Source organism: Phoxinus phoxinus (assembly GCF_949152265.1).
Source record: "Phoxinus phoxinus genome assembly, chromosome: 1".
Classification (NCBI taxonomy): Eukaryota; Metazoa; Chordata; class Actinopteri; order Cypriniformes; family Leuciscidae; genus Phoxinus; species Phoxinus phoxinus.
In genome coordinates this window covers 19591109-19603197 of record NC_136876.1, presented here as the reverse complement: position 1 = coordinate 19603197, position 12089 = coordinate 19591109, and the positions used below count along the sequence as shown (strand labels likewise).

The following is a 12089-nucleotide window of genomic DNA, read 5'->3' as shown; positions in this document are numbered from 1 at the left end:
AAACGTATATCCTAGCCCGGTGGTAATCATTGTTTCTGCCAAAATACTGTAGTCACTAAAGTAAACTGGTAACTTGGCATTAGCCACAACTGTTATGATTAGTTTTGACCGCATCAGTATGGACGAGCTCACTGTTTGTAGTTGTGCATGAGTGAATGTCGGTTAGTATTACAATCAGCTTAGAAGGTCAAAATGAAACCTGAAGGGGTTTTAGAGACAATGCCGCATGCTGAGGGCCAAAGCCATGTGCACATGCACATCTTAAGTGTTTAAAGAAGTGACAAAATCGGTTTCTAGAAAAATTACCCAAATGGGGATGTTAATTTGTTCCTGTGGATAGTAAATCAAGCAGTAATTTGCTAATGCAGTTAGACATGCAGATTAGCTCATATTATTTTGTGCACATCAATTAGCACATTCATGTGCATTTTAATTCAGGACTGTTTTGATTTAAACTTGAAGGAGAAGAGAGGAGCTAAAGAATCACAACTCAGTCATCTTACAGCGAAGGACCAGTGCTTAGGTAATGTGGGCAGTGTGCGTTGAGTAGGCATGAATTATTTAGGAAGTGTGTTTAAAGAGAAGGACACTGAGATGTATTACACTGATAATGAGCAAAAGATGAACAGATTTAACACTCACAAACACACACTTATGCCATATACACAACTAGCCTGAAGAAGAGAACTGCACAGCTAAACAACTGCACACTCGCTTTAAATTATAGGCTGAACTGGAAAAATACAGAATTTTGAATATTAATACAGTACATTTCATTCATTTAATACATTTTATTTTTGCAGCTTTTGCATAATTGTAAGGTTTAATACATCTGACCACTTCCTTTTGTGAACCTCTGGGGACGTCCTGAATTGGAAAAAGAGTAATAACTTGATCACTGCAAGAAGTGTTATTTTAGTCCTAAGGTTATGGATTGGGTTATGGTTAGTATTTTGTAATTACCTTAAGATACCTTTAAACAATAGAAGTCTTTGCTTCTAAATGTCTAAACATTTATCCTAGTACTATGATTATTTGAATCAAGACCATAGATTATGATACTTTTTGGTTGAAAAGGCTATTGTGAAGCTGTTTCAAACCTACATGACAACTCTGGGTCAGCAGCAGCGCCAACACACACATTTTAAATAAATTCATATTTAATGTAATAATAATATCCTATTTATTATTTGATTATTTAAATATCCTGTTTAAAATAGGAAGATATATGCGCTATAGTTGAAATGGTTTTCTGTCTTGCAATTTATCTCAAAATTATGTCATTTAAAAAATGGGAAATTAATAGTTAATGCAATGCAGTTAAAAAAGTTAAAAGTTAATGCAGCTTCTTATTTACAGCACATGAGGTAAGCACGAAGCTGCTTGGTTTATATTTTTTTAATGTAATTGTATATAATAGGCTACATAATATTTAAAAATGGTATTGCACACCTATTGCTGTCAAAATGCGTGCACAGTGGCCAAAAATACTGTGGCCGAGAGAGGTCAACGCGCTGCAACTGAAGAAAACTCATGCAAATAGAAAAACATTCTCAAATTAAGAAAACATTACTGTGTGTTTTACAACACGTGTGCTCCAAATACTCACAACACAACCAAATACAGAAACGCACTGCAAAAGTTCACAACACAAATACAGAATATATACAAAAAGGATTTAAACTGTGAATTTTGAAGTGATCTCTTCTTGTAAAAGTTTGTTAAAAAACAGTAGGTAATTCGGCCAGGGATTTTTTACGCGGGTGGTAGGAGAAAAACACTGACATTCTGGATTCGGGTGGCAATAAAATCTCAGACTAACTCGCGTAAATGGTGAAAATACCTTACGACCCCCTGAGAAACAATTGCCGTCCGAATAGGGCTATAGCCGGATCGTTGTAATTTAGGAATAAGATCACGTGGGTGTTTGAATCGCGATTGGAATCATTTAACAATTAATCAGCATGCAGCTCTACTTTATACTAGACATAGCCTATAGGCCTTCTAAATAATGTTGTAATAAAATGTAAATTTTTTAAAAAGGTTTATGGGAGGGTTTCGTTTAAGATATTGAACACATCATTAGCTCAGTATAAATAGTCAATCGAAATTCAGCACTATGATAGAAAACGCGTGTGCGTGTGTGTGTGTGTGTGTGTGTGTGCGCGTGTGTCCGCGTGTGTGTGTGCGCGTGTGTCCGCGTGTGTGTGTGGTCCTCGGGGGTATTTGGGCACTGCAACAGGAGAGAATGTGACATAACTGCCTGATGATGTCAGACGCAGGAAGTGCTCAGAGAGTGAGCATATGCATCAAACTAATGAACAGACGGTAAATGTACCGACGGCCTCTCTGTCCATTTTTTCTCTCTTTTTTTGCTGTCTCTTCCTCTCTTTACCTGGTATACCATCTCTCTTATATCCCTTTCTCTGCATCTCTCTTTGTTTCCTTCTTCACAACTCCCTCTATATCTGTCTGTCTCTTTCCAATCGTTATTCTTTAATTAAGATGGTGCTGGGAAGCTTTCTTAGGCACCTGCCACAAGTTGGCTCCAACCCTATTCATTACACCCCCTCCCCATGCGCATGTTCCTCCTCCTTTTCTCCCGTCATCCTCTCATCTTTCCCTCCACTTGCCCTGCTGAACTCTCCCCATCCGCTCTCTTTGCCAGCGCAGTCAGGGCTGATCCACCGCAAGCTTTCCAAATGCAATAATCCAACAGAAGACTCTGTGCCAGGGACTGCATGCGCATGTGTGCGGATGAACTGTATGACTACACTACACAGCGTTTGAAGAGGGGAAAAATAAATCCCTCTCCATCTTTGTGTTTTATCATCTCGTATCTCTTTGATGTTCTTGTTTCACATATTTAGCCCGCAATATGTTTACATTAGTAAAATCCCACAATAGCTTTACAGAAATAAAATCAAATGTGCAAATTATGAGAAAACTGTACAGAACCTAAAAATATGAATAAAAAATAGTAATGGTCTTACAAATAGGTTTAATTTTTTTTATATAAAAATCTTAATTCTACAATCATTAAATAAATTAAATATAATTTCTTATTGATTCATGACATTTTGTATAGCATATGTACAGTGCTATGCATAAGTTTAGACACCCATGCTAAAGTTGACTAAAAAGAGGAATAAAAAATCATCTTTTGGAAATTGAACTTAATGCCTTAATTTAAAAAAATAGGAAAAATCCAACCTTTAAGGACACCAATTTTCTTTGTGAATGAATAATGTATCGTAAATAAATAAATATTCTTCCTTAAATCAAGTGCATAAGTTTGGACACCCCTATGTTAAATTCCCATTGAGGCAGGCAGATTTTTATTTTTAAAGGCCAGTTACTTAATGGATCCAGGATACTCTGCATCCTGATAAAGTTCCCTTGGCCTCTGGAATTAAAATAGCCGCACATCATCACACACCCTTCACCATACCTGGAGATTGGCATGGGCTACTTTCCATAAGATCATCTCTCAATGCAAATCAAACCAGCTGTTAGGCTAACTGAAATAAAACCATGCCAATCTCTAGGTATGGTGAAGGGTGTGTGAGGATGTGCGGCTATTTTAATTCCAAAGGCCAAGGGAACTTTATCAGGATGCAGAGTATCCTGGATCCATATAGTAACTGGCCTTTAAAAATAAAAATCTGCCTGCCTCTATGGGAATTTAACATAGGGGTGTCCAAACTTATGCACCCTGTATTTTAAGGAAGAACATTTATTTATTTACGATACATTATTCATTCACAAAGAAAATTGGTGTCCTTAAAGGTTGGATTTTTCCTATTTTTTTAAATTAAGGCATTAAGTTCAATTTCCAAAAGATGATTTTTTATTCCTCTTTTTAGTCAACTTTAGCATGGGTGTCTAAACTTATGCATAGCACTGTATATTTTATATATATATATTACTATTAGTAGTAGTAGTAGTAATGCATCGTTATTTTTAAGACTACTAAAACTATTATAATTTCTAAAATAATAGGTTAATTTTTTTTTTATTATACAATTTTATATATATATATATATATATATTGTGTGTGTGTGTGTGTGTGTGTGTGTGTGTGTGTGTGTGTGTGTGTGTGTGTGTCTGTCTGTCATGCGTGTTAATAAATATTTTATTCATATTTTATTTAAAAAATTTTTAAGCCTGTTTAAACCATGCGCTAAGGCATGTGCACTGCTGTCATCAACCTTGTCATGCCATTGCAGGTCATGTGTGCCAGCCTGCTGTGCCAAGTGACTTGCATTCTGACATCCAGTGAGTGTGTGCTTGTGTGTATGTGTCACATATGTAGTTTGGAATGCATTGAATTGTAAATGTGTCCTTATCAACACTGTCCTAGCAGCAGGTGCTTTAAGAATCCGCCCTCTCAACCTGTGTTGTGTATTGAGTGAATAATTGTTGTGAGCTGAAAATAATTTGACTGTCAGAAGGGCCAAATTAGCTCAGATGTTGAGCAGATCATAAGGGGATCATGCTCATTCTTAAGTATTTTAATGCTCATTGTTTACATATTCAGTAAACAATTACTGAATATGTAATATTCAGGCTGAGGCTGGTTTCTCCCAAGGTTTTTCTTCTCCATTTTGTCACCTGATGGAGTTTGGGTTCCTTGCCACTCTCGCCTCTGGCTTGCTTAGTTGGGGATACTTAATATTCAACAATATTATTGATTTGACTGTACTGACCCTGTTGTATGAGAACTGAACTGAGCTGGACAATGACACTTGTTTATAGAACAGAACTGCTTTATAGATAAAATGAACTAATTTAATAATCGATGATCTTTACAATGGAACTGAATCAACACTGAACTGACTTCAGCTGAACAACAGCCGAAAATCATACTTTTCCTTTGATTGTGCTTTGAAACAATCTGTATTTTATAAAGGGCTTTATAAATAAATGTGACTTGATTTGACTAGTAATATGTACTTTTAAGGTACTCCTGTGAATATTTTCAGGGAAAATGAGGAACAAAGTAGTCCCCTTAAGGGCAATGTTCCCTCCAAGCTGCGCGTGCGCGGCCGTGCACTTCTGATGAAAGAATAAAATGCCACGCAGAGGACATACGTGAAATGTGTGGGGAAATCCATTTGATTGTAATTTAAGTTAGAAACAATTGCAGTGCTCTGGTCAACCGCTGTAGGGTGAAAACTGGTGAAAGCAGTGTACAGGTTTCATAGAAAGAGAATGATGTGAGCGCGTGTGATTGGCAGTGAGTAAGAATACTGCGTGTGCAGACCAAATAGCTCAATACGAGAGGCAACGAGAAACGCAAAGACATCATGTTTTAAAGAAGAGAGGTTTGATTAAGTGGTGGAAATAACAGATGATGGACACACAATGGTAACAATTACACTCCCACCCGCGTGCAAACTCAAAATGCATCATAAACATTAGTTTAAATACCGGTAGATGTTTTGTGTGTGTGTGTGTGTGTGTGTGTGTGTGTGGGGGGGGGGGGGGGGGGGGGGTTCAGGGATGGTTAGATTACTATAAAAGAGTTCACATTCACTTTTCTTGAAAATATTTAGCTATTAGACCTATTAAAATGCTTCAGTTTGTTTTCATACTATGATAATATAATATGAAAACAATTTGAAATATTTAAATACTTTAATTGTTTTTTTTATATTATATTATATCATGTTATATTATATTAGGCCTATATTTTATTATATTATATATAATAAATAAAAAATCTTTATTAAAAATCTGTTATATCTAAAAATATCTTAATTTTTTCACATTATATTATATTATTGTAAATAATTGAACTGTCCTACTGAAGATTATTTGTCATGGGATTTCTTGGTAAAGACTGGTACAGTAAACAGCAATGTAAAAAAAATCTAAAATGTGCTTAATTTAGTGACTTCTTAATTAACTGCTTGTTTAAAAAAAATATGATTTAATACCAATAAGTTACATCAAGGGTCAAATAAAATAGAAATGACACATACAATACATGCATGTTGAAACCATTTTGTTTTTACGTATGCTGTACAGGTCAGGTATAAAGAATATTTTTGCTCAGGTGGCGAAAAATGTCCGCCCAATAGAGAAAAGTTTTGCTCAGCAAGAAAAAAAAAATATTAGAGGGAACATTGCTTCAGGGGACTGGCACAGTGACAAGCTGAAAAGCAATTTTACTTTCTTTTTTTGCATATATAATCATGCATAGATAGCAAATTAAATACACTTATAAACTTCATTTCAGAAACACTTTTAAAAATAAAAGTCAAAAAGGGTGTGGAAGAACATGAGGGTGAGCAAATGATTCAGTTTTTAACACTTTAAATTATGCATATGTTGTAGCCATAGTTTCAAAGCAGTTTTGTGGGCTGCGAGTGTTTTAAGACTGTTTGTGATCACAGAGTTTGCTATATATAACTTTCAAATGTTTGGGGTCAGTAAGACTTTTTTTTTTAAAGGAAATTAATTATTTTATTCAGCAAGGATGCATTAAATTGGTCAACCATTGATTGTATTCTTCCTACCGCCAGTGACCGTAAACACATCATATTTTTACAAAAATGTCTATTTCAAATAAATATCTAGTTCAGTCATGAAACTATAGGGCGCAGGCTGTTAGGTCCTTTAGTTCCCGTTTACACCTGGTCTTTTAATCCATATCTTTTGTCCACTTTTAACCATTTATGTCCTAGTTTATTTGAGGGTAGGATCTAATGGGCGAGTAAATGAATGGGCTTTTTCATATCTTTCAATGTAATGGTCAAATAAGCAATTTACATATGAACCCGTCCGAAGACGACGGAAAAACATACTGAAAGCAGTAGCTTTTGTTTCTCCTTTGATAGCTACAAGAAATCAGGACTGTGAGAGAACATTGTGCTTGTTAAGGTTTTCGTCTTAAAAACAAATGCCGGCAAAGTTTAAATCCATTCTTGTTAGTGCACTTCCCATGTTTACGCATTAGGTCAGTAGGCAGAGAGAAAGCGGTATTTTGTGTCTGTTCAAACACATTCGACCACATGAGCGTTTACACTACGAAAGCAATCCAGTCAAATGCGTTTTCGACTACCTCTGAAAGTGGTCAAAAGTGGACAAGCTCAACATTGTAGACCCCGTTTACACCTGTGTTTAGCGTCATACACTTGTGATCCGATGCTTGGCTAGTCCTGCAGAGTTCCTCTGAAATCCTCCACCTCCCCCAGCTCCACCTGTATAGATCTGCTACAGGATTTATGTATGTCTATTTATGCAGCAGACGCATATCTTACATGCTTACAGCACGAGTCTGTGTATCTATTAGCAATTGTAAGTCCATACTTGCAGCAGTGTAGCAGATAGTCCTCCAAGACCAAATACATTAACGTTGCCGTATTCAATAACATGCTAAACACTTTTCTATATTCAATAACATGCTAAAACTATTCCGAGAGTGTCGATGATACTCAGCTTTATTTTCCTCTAAAATCAGATACTGATTCATCCTCTTTGCTAGCTTGTTTAGAGGACATTAAGACTGAATGGACAACAATTTCCTTCAACTAAATCTGAAGACTGAAGTCATGTTGTTTGGCCCTTCACACCTTTTAAATAATTTAAGTCACACCCTGGGCCCCCTTCAAGATAACATTCGTAATAAAGTAAAAAAAAACCTGGGAGTTACCCTTGATCCTGGCCAGTGTTAGAGACTTAATTCCTTGTTATTACTAGAGATTGTTTCCTTAGTACTAGAGACTTCTTTCAAAACACATTTGAACAGAGTATATAGAATTTTATTTGGTGCAACCAGGTTATTAATGTATATGCGTGTATACACGCTTGTGTGAAGATCCAAGCTGTTAACAAGCTTTAATGTCCTTGAGTCTGTTTTTGTGTTGTTCCTGCAGCATGTGATGTATATTTTCTCTTAAAACCATCTATAAAGCACATTAGTACATTTCAACAGATTTGCCATCAGCCTCAGCAAGTGTGTATTTAAATGCGTCTCGGAGGGGAATGTGCTAAAAACAAATGTTAGGTCTATGTTTAATATTCACTGTTTTAGTGAATTTGACTCTTCTTTGATTGATAAGGTCACACTACTTAGTGTGTGTTTGTTCCCATTAGCATATTGGTATGTGTACTGTACACTCTCCCGAGATCATCCACCACGAGACATTAATAGTGCTGTTATATTAATAACATGTCAGAGGGTTTTTTTCTCTTGATCTGAGAGGTGATATTTGCTTCTGTGATTATCATCCTAATATATGCGCGGTTGTGTTCTCCCTGCAGTCAATGACACTGAGAATGATTTGCAATGGTAATCAGTGGTTGTGGGTAAAGTGACCTTGATGAACATGCGTGGCGTTTATGGTGTACATTACAAGATGTGACAGCTGTTTGTGTGGATATTGTGTGCGTGTGCGCGTGTGCGCGCATGTGTGTGTGTGTGTCTTACCCATAGTCTTGAGAGAGGAGTATTTGTTGAAGCCCAGGTTGTTGTGTGGCTGGGACAGAGTCATTGCGGAACTCAAAGGAGGAAGCGTGACGTTATTCAGGTGGTTATGCTCTGAAGGAAGAGAGAAAGCACAAAGGAGCACGGAGCGGAAGGAAAGGGGGCAAAGAGGAGAGAAGAGGACACAAGAAGGAGGGGTGTGTTAGTAAATGGGAAGTCAGCACATTTATGGCGACAAGTGCATGTGATTAGGATAAACTCTGCCATTAAAGCGAGTAAAGGGAAATGAAGGACATGCATGCATAGCCAGAGGAAGACCTTAAAGCTCAGAGGTTCCTGTAGAGCACAGTGCTAGCAACACCAGTCATGGGTTTCAGTTCTCTTGGAACATGTGAACTAATGCCATGGATGGACTGTAAGTCACTTTAAATAAGAAGTGTCTGTTGTATAAATGTAAATGTAGGCTGCTCTTGCATAACACAATCTTAATTTGTTTTATAGTATACTGCAAAAAGACTTTTTCAATTCTTTGTGACAAATTTCCCAATTTTGACTTGTGATCCCAATCTAATAATCCTTAAATCCTTAAAATAAGACCAATTTAACTGAGAAGTGGCAAAGCATAAGATATCAAGACAATTTTCAGAGAAAATACAGTGTATTTTACCCTATAAAGCCTACTTATCATATTTGATGTGCAAATTTCTAAGGCCTAGTTATCAACATGATCAAAGCTTTGCTGAATGAGTTTTACAATTTATTATAATTTCATAAAGCTATTAGAATGTCTGCCATATAAATATCAGCAACTGCACCAAATTGCATATTTTTGCTCAAAGTAAAACAAAATCCTCCTAAAACTCCATATTCTCATATATAATGCTATATATCTTATGTATAGCATGATAAATGAGCCATAAAAGCCTGATGTATCAAATATGATGACATGCAAACTTTTTTAGATTTTGTCTAAATTCAATAAACTGTTCCATTTCAAAAATTATTTCATATGTCAGGCTTTACATACTTAGTTATATTGTATTTTGTCTTATTGCACTGGCATTTATTCCTGTTTTAAGTAAACAAGTTAATAAGTGAAAAACATACAATAAAACAGTACAGTACAATAAAACAAAATACACATATATTCAAAACAAGTCTATCTTATGCAATGTCAGTTCTCAAATAAATAAACCTTCCTTAAAGGTTCTTCTAGATATGTTAAACTGCACAAAAAAGCATTTAGTCTTGTCCGGTGTATTAAACACTGTCTTTGATGTTTATTTTAAAATTCCTTTAAATAAATAAAATGGACAATTGTTGAAACATAATACAAGTGTAGAACTGTAAAATAAAGGTGGACAGCAAAGCTCCGATCAGTAAGTCTTGGAGGAATTTGATGAGAAGTGCTTGAGTTCATATGAAGGACAACAGTGAACATCCACCCACTTTTTTAGCAGTTTTTTTTTAGCAGTACCGAATGTTTCTCCCCCATTTATTTTCTTCTTAAGCATTTCAAAAGTTCCAATGTGACTATGTACTTAAAGTGCCCCTATTATGGTTTTTCGAATATTCCCTTTCATGCAGTGTGTAATATAGCTGTTTGTGAATGTAAACACACTGCAAAGTTATAAAGTCAAAAGTGCACGATAAATAAAGTTATTGTCTTCTAAAAGACAATAAAACCGTCTTTTTTCATTGGAATCCTACTGATTTCTGGTTCTACGTCATTAGAAGATACATTTACAGAATGCCCGCCTATGTTGTACGTTGTCCGCCCGCGAACAACTTGACTAGCCAAAAAACACGTTTTTTTACTGACGACTGCTTCTCAAATCTCAGTTCAACACGGCATTCGTTAAATACTTGCTCTTGGAGGGTCAAGATGGGTCAGTACCCAGTTTATTTGGACCAGCTTGCTCCTCAGAATCACAACCTGTGAGTATGAATAATAATTCTACCGGGAGTTCAAAATAGTTTTGTGTTTTATTTTGTGTAAGTTTCCGGCTAACCTGCTAACTCACATTATTATTAAGCGTAGCATCAGTTCTGGCTGGTCGCGTAGTCAAGCTCGCATCAGCTGATACACGTCTACCTATAGGAATGCGACGCCTATCACTGTGTACATATATATGCTCCTTTAGTATTATCAGCAGCTATCGCGTTTCTCAAGAGCTACTTGCCCTCCTCCATCTCCAGCTCCTCGTCTCGTCGGTTGAAGGATGGAGCAAGTTTTGTTTTGCAAACTTTTGATTCACGTTAGTGCCCACGCATGTGCACCGCAATGAATTAGAAATATACACATCGGTTGATTGATGGACATAAACAGTAATGCTAAATTGCTAATGGTGTGGAATTATAGTTGCAACATCTCATAATGTACGTCAAACTGAGCAGCGCATCACTGAGAAACGTCCTGCTCAAGTTCTTCCAATGTTTCATCATTGGATTCGCACTTGGATTTCTATGGTAAAATCAACGTCATCGTTACTGTCTTTACAGTGTGTACAATCACTGAGGACTAAAGAAGCCGGATGGAGCCGAAGTTCAGTTATGGGAATGGGTGTTTAGCTTCCGACACGTGCTGTATGCGGTAGACCAATCACAACAGACTGGGCCATCTGGCCAATCAGATCAGAGTGGACCAATCACAACAGACTGGGCCATCTGACCAATCAGATCAGAGTGGACCAATCACAACAGACTGGGCCATCTGGCCAATCAGATCAGAGTGGACCAATCACAACAGACTGGGCCATCTGGCCAATCAGAGCAGAAAATACAAAATATAAATGTTTATTGAGAGTGTAGAGAGACCATTTTGATTAAGTCATTTGCAATGCTTCATGTGAGCGAGCATCACTGTTGAGCTCTGTTGATTTCCGCTTCCATAGTAAAATTGATTTCTTTCATCAGATTGTGGGTAGTGTAAATCTGAGTACAGTTTTAAGGCATTGTTGGGATCTCTCCTGAAACTGAAGGAGATGTGAGATTACTGGCATCTTTTTCTCATGAGAAAATGTAAGGTCTTGTAGAAACAACTGAGAGAGAGAGAGATCACATTTTCTCTTTCCTATGGGCATGTTTGTGCATGCATGCAATTTATGTCCATTTCTGATGCGGATGTTTGTTAGACTGTAATATACACGATTATCTGCGGTCTATATGCTGTGCTGAGGTCACTAAAGGTTATTTGGGACACACATCCTGTGTCCTCCCCTTTTGGCTGGGGTGTGTGGATACTGACCCGATTCTGTCAGACCACTACGTGCTTGTGTGTGTATATGCACTTAACGTATGCATGTTAGTGTAAGTGCATATGTGCGGTTTTAGTGTGGCAGGACGGATCGTTACTCCACATACACTAACGCTCACATACATGCAGTCCAGTTACAATTAAATCCCCAGGTTATATCACAGCAAATGGACTCAGGTCACGGACGATGGTTTATGTGCACATGACATATAGGCATTGTGTTTATCGACACTGTCTGACACATTTTAAAAGGGGTAATTGTGCGCACGCAATCTCACACAGTGTTGTAAAAAGTTTCTACTTTGCAGTCCAGATATGCTTTCAAATTACTGTCAAATGTGATTTATGCATATATTTGTTTTGTTTGTTTGTCTGTTTACTTTCTACAGCTTGATGAAT

The 12089-nt window shown here is 36.9% G+C and overlaps 1 protein-coding gene and 1 long non-coding RNA gene across 5 annotated transcripts in view; one reads left to right on the top strand and one right to left on the bottom strand.

The window, feature by feature from the left end:
- LOC306995914 (protein shisa-9) overlaps window positions 1-12089 on the bottom strand; it is a 69907-nt gene that overhangs the window by 3600 nt on the left and 54218 nt on the right. The window contains exon 4 of one of the 2 annotated variants that reach the window (XM_079607890.1): window positions 8438-8548. The exons of the other annotated variant lie outside the window; for it this stretch is intronic. Coding sequence (XP_079464016.1) covers window positions 8438-8548 — 111 coding nt within the window. The remainder of the gene's footprint in view (window positions 1-8437; window positions 8549-12089) is intronic. 2 annotated transcript variants of the gene reach the window in all.
- The window catches only part of LOC306996013, a 64725-nt gene that overhangs the window by 13829 nt on the left and 38807 nt on the right, over window positions 1-12089 (top strand). The gene's annotated exons all lie outside the window — the stretch shown is intronic.